Genomic DNA, 16255 nt, shown 5'->3' with positions numbered 1-16255 from the left:
AGAATAAAAGTACCATATGAAAATGGAGTTGTCTCACCCCGGAAACAAACTGATTGCGCTTTTACTTTGAAAATCCCAATGGCAGCCTGGAATGAATTAACAGACAAGGTAAACAGACACACAGGTGCGGAGATCTGACTGCAGTTCTGAGCAGAAAAAATTTCATTCTCTTGAGTTAGGAGCAGACATTCAACAGGTCTAGAATGATCTACGCTCATGTTCATATTTCGAAGAAAAAAGTGAATTAATGTGCTTACGCCATGAGCGCAAGAACATGTTTCTGCTGAGGACTGCTGCAAGGTAAAAGTACGTGTATTACTGTTTATGTTTATTCAATAAAGGTGACAACTTCTGATACTGCCAAAACAAAATGCAATTGTTAGCCGCTAAATATCTTTGAAATGGCATTTACATTGCAAGACCAGAAATGTTCTTGACTTTACACATGTGAATCAAACGAAATCATTATTCCTTAATTTTTCTGCAAAGGCACAAATACTGTGCAACAAAAGACTCCACAAAAACCAAAGCTCAGTTCCCTGACATTTTCCATAAACACCGCATAAACACCAGCCACATTGTTTAAGTCCACACAAGTCCCTCACACACAACTCATACTGTAAAACATATTTTTAACAACTAAAACCACCAAAGACACCAACCAACAGTGCATCTGTTACTGTGCTCTTATTCTGTGTTTTATGTATTTGTATTTCTACAACAAAATATAACTGTGAGCTAACTTACTTTAAATGATGATGCTGTAGGTGGCCGTACGCTCCGCTGCACAAAGATTTGCGTCAAAGGCACAGTGTGCAACTGGTTAAAAATGTCCTGATGGACATGCTGCAGAGCCATGTGCGTCAATCTTTTTTAGTCAAGGTGCTCCTTAACCATGTTTCGACCACCTAAGTGTGGAGAATGACCTCTCAGAAGAGGCCACAGACATGTACGTGCAGGCAGAGGCAAAGTTCTAATAAGTAAAGTTCTGGGCAACAGTCGCCTAGCTGAGAAACACAATTTGCATACGACCAGACAAAAGACATGACAACATCAAACACGTTTAATATTGTCTTAATGCCAAGACTTAAGAAAGACAGTCTTAAAATGGCTAAAATTGAGTCTTATGACCACCTAACAACTTAGACAACGGGAGCTAGCTGTGACTTTAGCAAGACTCCCATGATTTTACTCCGACTCTGGAATTTTGTCTGCGACTTTAAAATCGGAGGAAAAGTTGTGAGGTGTAAGACCACCTTTAGTAGAAAGGATGTTTTTGCTTTTCTCCTGACCGGTTCTGGAAGAGTTTTACTGATCAGCTGGCTCCATTAACAATGGTAAGACTGTATGTTGAGCTTGGGTTATGTAGTTTAGGGTTGCACACGCCTCCTACATCATATGTTTTATTGCTCTGATTGGCTTGTAATCAACGTTATAAACAAGCCATTCATCAAATCATCATCTGAGATTTTTTTAAAGGCTCTGCCCATCTCAATCACTGTGTTTGGACTGTTGCCCAGATGGATGTGAAATATATCCCACGTCATGGATATATGAAACTGTCTATCCACTAAAAAGAGTACACACCCTGCGACAATTACAGCAAATATCAGCCCATTTGTTCAAGCCATTTAAAAGTGTCAGAGACATCATTACTGTTAATTTCCAGTTCAGAATCAGATTATGCTATGGTAGCTGCTGCTCTGCATCTATTTAGTAATATGTAGTGACTGAGAATAACTTTTCCACTATTTCAGGTAAAAGTAACATGGTGTCCACAGTTGCTTTTGTTCAAAATCTTCTCATGGATCCTGGTTATGTATTATAGAAAAGTCTATTTCTCCTGAGACAGGCATGGCAGAGCACGTTATGTAACTCACTGCCTGCTTATTCAGACCAAAGCAACAGCCTCACTTGTTTGTTTACTTAAAAATGTGTGGTTCCATATATACAGCATCTCTCAGTTTAGATTCCTGCAGTAATCAGAGCGTGCTGTGCATCAGTGCAGACTCACATAGTCATGGAAGGCTTTGGCCTCACTGGAGTGTTCACATGTGTCTCTTCTCTCTGGAGCTGCACAGTACAGGTCCCAGAACACGCTAAAACACAGAGAGAGGGGGAGAGATTTAACCTACAGTACATTTTAGATGCAGAGAAATGCAGGTAGAAGCAATAAGAACACTTTTATTTGAAGCGATGACTGTAGGTCTGGTAAATTACTACAATGACAATAAATGGAGAAAAACATGATATATTTGATCTCATCAATGATTGAATTGAGAAAACAGCATGAGGAGGGATGTGACTTGAATCATTAGACACAAAAACACTCACCACCACCATGAGTGGAGGAACCCCGGAGGTTCTCCTAATGTGATGTTCTTCTCCCATCGGATCTGTGAAGAGGGAGAGAGAGAGGGAGGGAAAGGATGCTTCAGGAACATATTAATAATAAAAACAAGACTGACATTCAAATTACAGGGTTTAAGAGGGTGCAAGGGAGCTCTTATAGCGCACGCCATTATGTAATTACGTCATGAGTCTAATGCCATGGATTCATAAGTGGATAAGTGAGTATATGTTTGAAAAGCTTGTCTTTTTACAAGCATATGCCTGAAAATGTGTCTGACTAGGTGAAAATGTTTACTGAGTAAGGGGATGTGCAGATCTAAGGTCTGGGGATCAACCTTTGTTACAACCCAAACATGTCTGCTCCTCTCTCATATCGTCTGTCCCACTGCTTTCAATGTTTCACTTACTCTTTTTATGTTTCTTTTTCTTTATGACTTCATTTTATTCTGTAAATCAGGTGTACTCTGATTTATTTTAGTGATTCTTTCTTTCCTTTCTTTTCCATCTTTACTTTCTCTCTTGATTTGAAATACCTGCAGCTCAGGATAAACACAAGTTATCAAAGAGCGGACCAAGACAATCAATCAATCAAAGGTTCAAAAGGGCATAACAGTAGATACAGTCATGGACAAAAGTATTGGCACCCCTGGAATTTAAAATACAATACAGAATATAGAATATACAATACATCACAAAAATTGTTGCAATTACAAATGTTTTTTGTATACACGTTTATTTCCTTTGTGTGCATTGGAACCACACACAAAAAAACAGAAGACAAAACTGACATAATTTTACACAAAACTCAAAAATAGGCCAGACAAAATTATTGGCACCCTTTTAAAACTGTGGGTAAATCATTTTATTTCAAGCATGTGATGCTCATTTAAACTCACCTGTGGCAGTAACAGGAGCTGGCAATCTAGAAATAACACCTAAAGCAAGTTAGAATGTATAAAAGTTGACTCAGCCTTTGTGTTGTGTGCCTGTGTGTGTCACACCAAGCATGGAGAAAAGAAAGAAGAGCCCAGAATTGTCTGAGGACTTAAGAAACAAAATTGTGGAAAAATATGAACAATCTCAAGGTTACAAGACCATCTCTAGAGATCTTGACATTCCTTTGTCCACTTTGTGTAATATAATCAAGAAGTTTATGACCCATTGAACTGTGGCTAATCTCCCTGGACGTGGCTGGAAGAGAAAAACTGACAATAGAATACAACGCAGGATAGTTGGAATGGTGGATAAACATCCTCAGTCAACTTCCACACAAATTTAGGCTGTCCTGCAGACTCAGGGTGCAAAAGTGTCAGCTCGGACCATACCTACAAAGAAAAGAACACAGTACCTACAGTCAAACATGGTGGAGGTTCAAAGATGATTTGGGGTTGTTTTGTTGCCTCTGGCACTGGGTGCCTTGACTGTGCAAGGAATCATGAAATCTGGAGACTATCAAAAGATTTTGGGTCACAATGTAGGGCCTAATGTCAGAAAGCTGGGTCTGCGTCAGAGGTCATGGGTGTTCCAGCAGCACAATGACCCCAAACGTACCTCAAAGAGCACCAAGAGATGGTTGGAGACAAAGGGCTGGAGAGTTCTGAAGTGGCCAGCAATGAGTCTGGATCTAAATCCCATTGAACACCTATGGAGAGATCTCAAAATTGCTGTTGCAAGAAGGCACCCTTCAAATCTGAGAGACCTGGAGCAGTTTTCAAAAGAAGAGTGGTCCAAAATTCCAGTTAAATGGTGTAAGAAGCTTGTTGATGGTTATAGGAAGTGACTGGTTTCAGTTATTTTTTCCCAAGGGTGTGCAACCAAATATTAAGTTGAGTGTGCCAACAATTTTGTCTGACCCATTTTTTGAGTTTTGTGTAAAATTATGTTAATTTTGGCTTTTTTCTTCTGCTTTTTTGTGTTCTTCCAATGCACATAAAGGAAATAAACATGTGTATACCAAAAACATTTGTAATTGCGACCATTTCTGGGAGAAATTGTGTATTGTTTGGAAAACCTCCAGGGGTGCCAATACTTTCATCCATGACTGTATATGATTCTTCAAAGGCATCTATAGTGTTTTACTTGATTTTAAGATACAAAAATAGATACTCCATACAGGGCTGAATATAGCACAACTCCACTTTTTCAGCTGTGCTTGAGAGAAAAGAAGTTTTATATTTGGGTTGATATGGTAGCTGTGAGGAGGAAAAGCATTGTGATAGTTTGACTTTGTCGGTTTTCATTCCTTACACCTCTTACTTGCGAAATTTAACAATAGTTTTTGGGAATTACACGGAAAAGTTTTCTTCATATGACTCCACTGTGGCGAAGCAAGTTGTCCCTGAATGCTTCAAGAGTTTAGGGTAAATCAAAAGCCGTCCTGCGTTCAAGTCTTGACAATTCAACCCCAACCAAACATTTCAAGTAACATAACAAGCCTTCAAACTAAATCTCTCTTTTTCTTTTTTTCAATGGAAGCAAAGGGCTTTGGAAGAACGAAGCAAAAAGATAAAAATCTAAACTGTGTCTTTACCTGATACTGTATATCCTTACCATGGTAAAAACAAAACTGCCAACCTCTTTAGCTAACAAAATGAGCTAACAAGCTCCTATTTTTAAGATTTAATTTGAGCTTTTTGTGCCTTTATTTGACAGAGGAGGACAGTGGACAGAGTCGGAAACTGCGACAAGAGCATGGGGAGAGACCACAGGGCAACCCGCGAACACAGGGCGTGCCCCAACCCACCAGGCCACATGCGCCTGAACTTTTCAGTCTTTTTAATGAAAAGCGAACTGGCTGTGACTGATGTAGATGGTTCTGATCGTCATCAGATTATAATGACACACGTAGTTTACCAGAAGCCTGGTCTCAGAGTTAGCACAATGAAGAAACACAGGCCTTCATACACTTGTTTTTGCTAAAGGATCTATGCATAAGCTATCTATTATTATGACTGTGTACTTGGGTAGGGCTGAAAAAGTGTGGGAAAATAATCAATTTGCCGCACCCCCATGTTGCAATTTAATATGTATTTAGTTTTAAAGTTCCTCATCTTACGTATTTCTCAACAAACAAGCAATAAATCATTCCATGCTACAAAGAACACAATGTCTAGATGAAACTAGGGCTGAACAATTTTGAAAACACATCTAAATGCAATTGTTTTAACTACTTTCATATTCAGTATGAATTGTTGTATTGTAGGGAGTGATGACTGTATGTCTTTTTCATTTATAAAAACATACATTTATAACAGGAAAAGTAGGACTTTTGCAAAATATTTATTTTAAATTGACACTTAAATGTTTGCCTCATGGGTATAGAATAACATCTACTGCAAAAAATGTATTAAACTGATATTTTAAAACACATTTCAGGTCAGTTAAATATTGCAATTTCAAACTGCAGAAGGACATATTGCAATTGAATCTAAATCATTAATCTTTTGATTAATTTCCCAGCCCTAATTAGGGCCACTCTAAAAAAAAAAAAAAAATACGAGGATCTGTTCATTTTTCAGAAAATAAAATGTTCAAGTTTAAAAATCATAAGTTTACAGGAAAAAGCTTGACAAGTCAAAAAAATAGCGGAGTAGAAAACAAAGCCACATCAAGTCATTTTTCTTACACAAGTCCTGCAGCCAAGAGCCGGATCAAATGAAACTTCAAACTGGGACTGATCGATAAGGAATTACCTGTGATTTTAGCCCAGAAGCATCACATTATTTTTATCATCTGTAAACTGGGGCTATCCAGCCACTGTTTTTGGTTTGGTTTTTAGTATATTTTCAACTTTACAAAGTTGTTAATTTATCACTTTAAAATTTGGGTTTATAATGTCAAAATATTCGAGCTGTCAAAAGATTACAGTTTTTAGTCCCAATTAATCTCAGAATCCCTGTGTTTATTTTCTATTAATGGCACCCTTTTTTTAATCGCACTTTAAAATTCCACTATTTTGCATTCCAAACAGTTCTTCTGCTGTCTTAAACTAAGGGTCATTGACTTCCTGTTTTAGTGGTAGATTGAAGATTTTTAACATGAACTTAACCGCAGAAAAGAAGCTTCTTATGTACTGAAAATGAAAAAAAGAGAACATTGAAAAGGTTCAGATGACTTTGCCTTGTCCTCCGAGCTGTCTGTAATTTTTAGTAAAATGAGATATTAGGGGGATGTGGTGGACTTATTTTACATCACTGTGGCCTCAGGGAGAGGATGACATGCCTGAACCAAAGTTTACAGAAAGAAACAATAAAGCATGCAAATAACTGCAATAAAAAAAAATTGAGTGCACTAATTGTGGACATTGATTAATCACAATTAACTGGATAAATCTTGACAGGCCTACAGCATATACAACTTTTTAAACTCAGAAATTTTGAGTTTGGTTCATGTTAATATATGGCTTTATAATCAAATTTTTAAAACAAATTTCAACTTTTTTTCTTTAAAAAAATGAACCGATCTTCTTTATTTTCTTTATTTTTAATCTTTCAGGGTGACCCTAATAAGCTGATTACATCATGTTTGTAATCATGATATTTAAAATACATATGCACAAATAATTTTGACAACATCAGAGCAGACACTGCTTCGTGATTCCCCTTGAGTTTTTTGGTACCCCTCCCAGGAGCGCCTGTACCCCTAGTTGGGAATTGCTGCTCTATTGTTTCAAATGAGGGCCAACTGTATCAATTATATATCATGTTCACTTTACGGACCTGTGCTTCTCAGATTCAGACGACTTTATTTATCCCAGAAGGGCAATTCAGGTTCACAGTCCACCAAGTCTCATTGAAATAATTCAAACAGAAAAAAACAGTCACAACAGCATTTAGACGATCACATTCACAAGTCAGCAACAACAGACCAGCTGATGCACGGGTCACTGGGGAAAAACTAAAAAAAAACAGAAGCACTATAAACAAAAAGCAAAAATGCATCTAAAGAAATAAAGACATACATGAACCTTAAAGGTTTTCTAACTGACCATAAATCATTTACGACTGTCAGCACTGAGCAGCCTGACAGGGATAGCATGCATTAACGTGTGCAGAAGCCCACCTCCTTCATCCAACCCTGGGCAAAGGAAGAGCGCTGTTCTTGACTGCAGTATGGAGCACAGTCACACAGTCAAACAACCTAGACTTTGGGGGTCAAACATGCTTGGGGATGGTGCAGATGGTCTAGTGTGAATGCGCCCTAACACACCTTTAACAGTCTTCTCCTGTCAGACGATGATGTCATTTTTTAGTCTTTCTCTCCTCTTTATCAACACACCTACATCACTGCGACGTTTCACCTGACCTCATGATCATGTTTTTATTTCCTACACTATAAAGTTTCATTTGTGTTAAAGGCTTTCATGCTACGCTATCACAGAGAACAGGCTCTAAAATAACAGGAACGACTGTATCATGGTGCTTTCAGAGCGTCCTGACCTCAGCTGCAGATCAGACGCACTGACTTTTAGAAAGAATGCCTGACTTTGAAGTTTTTCAGGGGGGTCAGGAACTGCTTTTCTTTGTTTATCCCACATGGTTTCAGTCCAAGGCAGTCCTGATGAAGACATCAGTTCATTTGAAATATTTTCTGCAGCTCCCATAGACACCGTGACAAAGAAGGGTCTCTCCCTCATAATTGTGCACATAGTACAAAAGAATCACAATGGGTTTGACATCCCTCATTTCTCACTTCTAATTGCCTGTAGCTCAGTCCAAACATGACTGCACGCAGTTCAGGGCAGGACACTTTTTATCCCCCCTTCATCTGGAAAGAGTCGAAGAAAATAGTGTTGGCTGTGCCCGCATATCCTGTCTTCTTGTGGTCTACATTCCGGGGAGGTTCATTCATTTACCTTCAGCATGCTACAGCGAGATCCTTTCAGCATGATTACTGGCAGATGGAGGCTGTGTGTTGCAGGGGTTGCTCTGGTTAAACTGAGCCCTTCCTGTAAGCCTCTAGAATTTGGCTAGAGAAAGTAAAAATGCATTTAACTATAAAAACTGGAAGTCAAAATCTTTTTAGACTTAGTCTTAGTTTTAGTCTTTAGACAAAAGTATTTTTAGTTCAGTCAGGACACTTTGTCAAGAAACACTTATGATTTGCAGAAATAAATATTTCTTCATTAGCATTATTGCTGTTATTTATGTTTGGCGGTGTGGCTGTTCTGGGATCCTCCTGCCCTTCCATGAGCCTATATGGAAGGCATTAAGCAGGAACAGAAAATGTTCCTGCTCTTCCTATGCTGATAAGGAGAGCATAAGGCAGGGAGAGAAGCAGCAAAACCTCAGAGCAGAGCAGACATCAATGACAACAGAACAACACTGTTTAAGTCAGAAGCAGAATGAAGGAGGAGCTGGGGTGGAGGAGGGTTGCAAGAGCAGCTTGTAGAGAGAGCGGCAGAGTGTAGCCAGGCTAAAGCAGTTTAAAAAAGTGCAGCATGAGAGCGATTAGCAATTTGCTTGCATGCTTAGAGCCAATCAGCTAGCCATCAGCTGATGAGGGCTTGCTTGAGATCAGCTGATCTTAAGTGTGGCAATGTTTGACTCTATACTATTCTAACTAAACGCTTGTAAATCTTAATAACATTAACAGGACTATTTGTCTAATATCTGGTCAAAAGGTGAGACAACATCATGTTTTTAACTCATCTCATACTTTATATTACAAATGAACAAACACATGTCTACCTTGGGGCGACACAGCAGTGCAGGGGTTAGCACTGTTGCCTCACAGCCAGAAGGCTCCAGGTCAGGGCCTTTCTGTGCAGTTTGCATGTTCTCTCTATGCATGCGTGGGCTTCCTCCTAACACCAAAACCCTGCTCATTAGGTTAATTGGTGACTTTAAATTGGGCGTAGGTGTGAGTGTACCTGGTTGTTCTTCTCTATATGGTCACGGTGTCAAAAGCAGCACTGTGATGGAGTAATATTAAAAGTCAAACGTATCGTGTTGGTTCATGCAGGCGAGCACTGCCATATATTTGAGATGATCTGATTTCACATGAACCTCATCCGCTGACGGCTATTGGTTAATTGCACTCATGCTACCACATTTAAACTGCTCTAGTGTGGCTATGCTTTGCTGATCCCTCTGCAAGCTGCTTTTTGCAACCCTCCTCCACCCCAGCTCCTTCTTTATGCTATATCTGACTTAATCAATGTCATTCTGTTGTCATTGATGCCTGCTCTGCTCTGCTATTTCTCTCCCGTCTCAGGCTTTCCTTGTAGGCTGGAGGCCCACTGCTCAGGTGAATATCATTAGGGTTCCAAGGAAATAAAGTTGGAAACAACTGCTCTAAAGTACACAGCAAAAAGTTTCTTAAGCATTTGGGTTGGCAGGAACTGTAGGAAGTCTCTGTAAGAATGTATTTAAGCTTTATTCCAGCCATGCCATTGTGGATTTATTGGATATTATACTCTAAAATTTATTTCATTCTGAGTTTGACCCATCTGTGTTGTTTCCTGTAGAGCCAGAGGATGCCATAAACAGATGTGAACGATAAAAAGTAGATACATCTTTCAAGCCCTGTTTCACTCCACCTAAAATTCCTGAAAGATCAACATTATGGCGTAGTGTTCACCCCTGTGCGTGAGCGCCCGTGTGTATTGTACACAAGTGGCTGTGTTTATACTTGTTGCACTCTTAGCTAATGTGTTCCCACACTCGAATACGACACCGCCTATCCTCTTCATCTTTGACATCTGCCGCAGAGTGAGCAAGTGATATGGCAGAGAGGAAAGGGTGTCAGAGAGGCAGAGTGGTGTGTGTGCTCACTATGTGCTCTAATACACACAAGTCGGACACGCTTAGTCGGAGTGATGAGAATTGGTGCCAGCTGATGATGTAACCTTTTCCACTCCCCTCTCTTTGTTCTCCTCTTCCTCTGGCTGATGTACGACAAGCCTCCAGCTTCGGTCTTCTACATTGTAATTTAACGTCATTTATGTTGGAGCACCAGAAACAGGTGACCTCATTTTTACCCCATCACCTTTTTACCTCTGCAGAGAAAAAGTGAAGACAATCTTGCTGCTGAGGAAGAGTACATAAGGGAAAGATCAAAAAAGGAGTGGAGGGATCACAACAAGAGAGGAGTGGAGTCAGAAGGAAAAGAATAAGATTGAAAAAGATGGATTGAGACAGAGCTGCTGAGCCGATCACAGAATGATGTCAGTGAAAGACGTCAGCTCTGAGCTGAACATCGTAACTCTCCTTATGCTCTGGCTTTAGTCCCTCTAAATGTTAATGTTAAAAAGCCTGCCTGCTACTACCTCAGCACTGCAAGGCTGAGCTAATTTAATTAGCCCCCACACTTAGCGGACACATATGAGGGTCACATCAACCTTCAGAGCAGACACATAAAGTACACGGGCTGTAATGTCAGACAAACACACAAACAGCATGTCAGTGACTTACCTCTGAAAGGAAGGTCTGTGCTGACTTCTGTGCTCCTACATGCAGCAGGTACTCGTACACGTACAGAGCTAACCTGCACAACAACAGAAGAACAAAGAGGAGAAAACTGGTCAGAGTTTTTGTTAAAATCTTAACATTTATCAACCGGTGTAAAGAGAGTGGACATAAAACCACTTTAAAGATAGACTAAGAAAATGGACATTAATAGTGATTAACATGTAAAATTAGGAAGAGCGGGCTGAGATTGAAAAAACAAACAAACAAACAAAAAAAACTAAATTGTGGTTAGAAATATCCCATTATTATGGTAGCCTGGAAATGCAATGCAAAATTACTTAGTCTGAAACACGTTTACAAAGCCCTAAAAATGTTTGCACCAGCCTAAACATTTACAAATTTCATAAAACAAATTTACATTTGCAAAACACTTTTACAAATGAAAAAAATAAAATAGAAGTTCATTTAAAAAAAAATGACAAAAAAATCCAACACACCATTACAAAGTCTGAATCACTTTTACAAAATTGTAAACAAATATACAGAGTCTGAAAATATAACAAAGTCTGCAACACTTTAAACAAAAACATTTTAACATTTCATGACACAAGATTCAAATAAAAAAAATTGATTTAGAATTTAAAATCTATATTTTACAAAACAAATTTACAAAACAAAAACACTTTTAAATGAGCTAGGACATTTTTCAAGTTGTAGAAATTTTTTACAACATTTGTTTTCTGAAAAAAGTTGTGTAAAATATTTTAGACTTTATAAGTTTGTACTGGACTTGTTCATTTGTTCAAGTTTTGTCAAAGTCTTTTAGACTTTGTAATTTTGTATCTGAATTTGTACATCTGTTTTAAGCTTGTGAAAGTGTTTTAGAAGCTGTAATTCTGTTTGAGACTTGGAAATTAGTTTAAAGTTTTGCAAAAGAGTTTCAGACTCTGTAACTCTGTTTAATTGTACTTGCAGGCCACCGTACATTGTGCTTCATGTAAGTCACATTGAACTTACAAGACAGATAAACATTTTATTTCAATATATGAAAAGCACAAAATAAGGCCTGAATTCCTAGTTAGTAGAAATATGTGCCAATGTATCAATCCAATATAATTCTTAAGTGTCTTCAAATGTCTTTTTTTAAATTAGGCAGTACATTAGGACCCTTTAAAATGCACTTGCTGTATATTTTACTTGTTGCTAGCTTAACAAGTTTTCTTTTTTATTTTTACATTCTTTAATCAGATTTTTCACCTTTCTCAGGTGAATGTGGCTTCTAATAGATGAAACGAGAAGAAATTTACAAAAAATTAGGCTTTTGTAGTCTAGTCTAGAGATTCATGGCACATCCTCTAACTGCTTGTGGCTGTTTAGTCCTTCTCAATGCCTGTCCAACAAAAGGGTTATACAAACAATTTTTCGGGACCTTAGACAATTCTACTTCTGCTTAATATCTAAAATAGTCACATTAGCAAGGGAAGTCTCTCCTAGGATGGCCCTAAAATAAATATGAGGGAGCCTACGCAAGTATACAAGCTGCCAAGCAGCTCCGATATTCAACGTGCAGGGATATGTGAGGGCGTCACAGTTCCTCACAAATCTTCTGAGAGCTAAAAGCATTATTCATCCTCAAAATGCCAAACAAAGTGGGACACCTCTTAAGATTGAAAATATGCCCAACATCATACTCAATCTAAAACTCACCTGTTCATGTAAACAAGCAGGACTGCACATAAAATCACTTTCACCTAAAGCCTCAGGCTCTCTACAGACTCCCTACCATGACTTTGATCACAGAAGAAATTAATTACCAGGCATCTTTTGTTAATCAATTCTCCCTACAGTGTGTCTGTACTGGTAACACATCTAGAGGAAGTGGGTGGGGGCAGATGATCTACCAGGTCTATAAATACAAGATAAACATTGATTCATACAGGATCACTGGCAGATACCACTGAGTCCTAACGACACCCTGTGGATTTAGACAGCAGTCTGGCTAATCACTGATAGTCACTCAGTGCATGAATTAAGTGGGTTTGTTGTTGATGCTTGATCCAGATGTTTTTACCTTATTCCTACAAGGGCTGGGAAAATAATCTAATTGTGATTTTTTTCCCCCAGTATTGCTACTGCAATTTAATATGGGATTATTTTTCAAGTGCCTCATCTTATTGATTTTTAACTAACACGAGTAGTAAATCCCTCTATATCATAAACAACACAATATAAGATATATTCAACATGAACAAATAAAATAAATAAATAAATAGTATGAACACAACAGAGATGCTTTTGTTAGTCAGCCTGATAGCAACAGGCAAAACATAAGAAACTGAATAATTACACACATAAATCAGCAGCCACAAGTTAACTTGGCAAATTTTTGCTAAAGGTTTGTTCAACTTTTTTTCAATAATTAATCTGTTTCATCATGGTGGAGTATGATGTGTTGAATATCTGGGGCTTTGTCCAAACTTAGAGGGATCCATTAACATGCTTCCAAAAATTCATGTTGCTTTATTTTTCTCATTAAATATATTCATATCAATCCTTTCATTTTTATTTTTCAAAATGGCATATAAGAGCAACTTTTTAAAAAATAATAAAGAGGATCTGTTGTTATTATTTTTTTTAAATATTAGATTATAGAGTCAGTAATTTACAATAAATTTTAATTTAGTTTAATTAGTCATAAATTTGTAAGAAAAAACCTAGAAGATTTTTAGGTGTAAAAAGTTATAGATTTCAGGAACCAAAACTTAGAATTTTTTAATCTATTAAATTGAAGAAAATCAAACCTGATAAAGCATTTGCCTTGCACAGCAACTGCAGTTGGGAGCGATATCAAATCATACTTTTTACAGGGACTGAGCAAAAGGAAATACTGTGATTTAAGCCCAGAATCATCAGATCATCAGCATCTGGATTATAAAGGGGCATTACTGTAAACTGGGGCTATTCTGAGAAAATAACAAATAAACAACATCAGGGAGATGACTCTGATCCAGTGTTTTCAGTTTCCTTATAAATACAAGAATGATTTTGATGATGAATTTGGAGTTTGGTTTCTCAGAAATTTAAGACTTAATAAACACAAAAATGTGTTTTTTTTTTCTTGAAAATCAACTGATGCTTTTATTATTTTATTTTTAGTGGCCTTAATATGCCCGTAATATTTCATCATAGTTTTTTAAATTTTTGAAATGTATTTCATGAATATATAAGAAAATAAGCTGGTTGATTTTCAGAGTGAATGTAGATTTATCATCAGTAAATTGACTGATTAGCGTACTGATCAGTTCAGTTCAGCAAAGTAAACAGATTGGCCAGACTCATGTCCGTCATCAGGCAAAGCTCCAGCCTGAAATGATTGTGCCAAGTCTGAAAACGAACCTGACCAATCAGCATCATTTGAGGAGAACTAGGCAGTAGCTACAGGCGGGGTTTCGTTGCACTTTAACCTGGAATAAACAATGGCTGCCACCTGAGTCATGATAAGCTTTGATGTTGCTAGAATAGCAGAGATTTTATCTTGCTTCAGAAAGAGTTTTATTTCTAAACAACCATTCATAAAATACCACACCACCGATCTGCCAAGCTCAGATTACTATTGGAGCTGTGCTCATCTATTACCTTGCTTTGTCTTGTCACTGTGATTAGCCCACAATGAATGTAACAGACAGAATGTTTGTCCAATCACCTTCTAAGAATTTGTTTTTAAGTCCTGCCCTTCCCAAATGCTTTGTATGGGAGGGAGATGAAATTGAAATATATCCGTGTGATGAATAAATGAAACAGCTTATCTGGCAAGTCAGGTTCATTCAGTTATCATTCAGAGTCATTATTACAAACCCCTCGCTTTGCCCTTCAGCCTGTTGTGCGTATGCTTATGTGTCCATGTGTATGATCAAGTACTGCCATGTGTAAAAGACGGTCACACCAGCACAACAGTTGTCCTAAGCCCCTCACTGAAAGGTGCTACCAGCCTGTTGTAGCTGATCCAGACTCCTCCTTATATTGAGGTAAAAATAAACTCTCCAGACAGCACTGTCTGCTTGTCTGTCGATGATGGACTGCACACCTTTCTGCCCTGCACACAGGTACTCGCTCTTTCTCTTTCTCTCCTCTCCTTCATTTCCATCTCAGTTTGTCATCACTTTCATCCTCTGCCTCTCCTTCTTCTCCACCCCTCACTCTCTATCTTTGCCTTTTTTCTGTCTTCATGGCTCTGCTTTCTTCTTGCACTCTTTTTGGTAAGAGGCCATGTTTGTTTAATGATAAAAGGACTCAGAGAGGCAGCAGAAGTTCTTCTCTTCCTCTCTATCCTTTCCTCCCTCTTTTCATCCATTGCTCTCTCTGTTTCCCCCTGTGGCCTGGCAGTAATGTTTAACCAAAGAGATAGAGACAGAACGTTTCACAGGGACAAGGTTAACGGAACAGTGAGAGGCTTGACAAAACTCTTGACACCTCGACAACTGAACATGAATAAAAGATGTGTGCAGTTTTTTTTCCAGGCACTGTACAACCCTGAACATTTCTAGGAACAAACTATTTCAGTTGCTCTGTTCTGTGCCGCTTTTGTGCCAACCTGTGAAGCCCACCGTCAGCCACAGCAGCATTAGTCTTTAATCAGATAGACCTCATGTATCTGTAGTGACAACATTCACAACCACAGTCACCAGCTGCATGGACTGCATGAATGAATGCATTGATGCAACTGATTTCACAACAATGTTAAGATGTAATCTTTGACCCTGATATTTGGGAAGGGCACAAGTTAGAAAATGCAGGAAAGACAGAAGAAGACAGCAATCAGAACTGTTGACACAGGTGTATAAAATTAAGCACCTCGCCATGTAGTCTCCATTTGCAAACATTAGTGATAGAAGTTCTGTGATGGATGCCACCTTTGCACTAAGATGGATTGTGAGATTTCCTCCCTACTGGATATTCCACAGCCAACTGTCAGTGATGTTACTAGAAAGTGGAAGCGTTTAGGAACACCAGCAAGAGTGGGGTCAACTGCTAAGGCGCATGGTGCGACGCTCTGCTGATTCAATAGCTGAAGAGTGTTGAATTTCCACAGGCATTGATGAAAGCACAAAAACTCTGTGGTGGGAGCTTCATGGAATGGGTTTCCATGACTTAGCAGCTGCATGCAAGTCTCACATCACCAAGACCAATGCCAGGCATCAGATGGCGACTCATGCTTGCTGATTGGCAGTCAGATGGGTGAGTCTGGGTTTGACGGATACCGGGAGATCATTGCCAGACTGCACTGTGCCAACTGTGAAGTTTGATGGAGGAGGTATAATGGTATGGGGCTGTTTTTCTGGGTTTGGGCTAGGTCCCTTAATACAAGTGAAGGCCAGTCTTAATGCTTCAGCATACCAAGACAGTTTGGACAATGCTATGCTTCAAACCAAGGTTATAACAGTTTGGGATTTTTCATTAGTTTTTATTTTTATTTAGTTTTCAATTTCTGTGAT

General features: G+C 38.5%; 1 protein-coding gene across 1 annotated transcript in view; it reads right to left on the bottom strand.

Annotated features, from left to right (window-relative positions):
• The window catches only part of si:ch211-130m23.3 (uncharacterized protein LOC558547 homolog), a 100821-nt gene that overhangs the window by 45797 nt on the left and 38769 nt on the right, over positions 1–16255 (bottom strand). Inside the window, exons 2-4 of the mRNA XM_041788016.1 lie at positions 10767–10839; positions 2335–2396; positions 2015–2099 (exon numbers count right to left, since the gene is read on the bottom strand). Coding sequence (XP_041643950.1) covers positions 2015–2099; positions 2335–2396; positions 10767–10839 — 220 coding nt within the window. The remainder of the gene's footprint in view (positions 1–2014; positions 2100–2334; positions 2397–10766; positions 10840–16255) is intronic.

Source organism: Cheilinus undulatus, linkage group 5 (assembly GCF_018320785.1).
Source record: "Cheilinus undulatus linkage group 5, ASM1832078v1, whole genome shotgun sequence".
Lineage (NCBI taxonomy): Eukaryota > Metazoa > Chordata > Actinopteri > Labriformes > Labridae > Cheilinus > Cheilinus undulatus.
The sequence above is the reverse complement of the archived record's forward strand: the minus strand, read 5'-3'. Positions and strand labels throughout refer to the sequence as shown.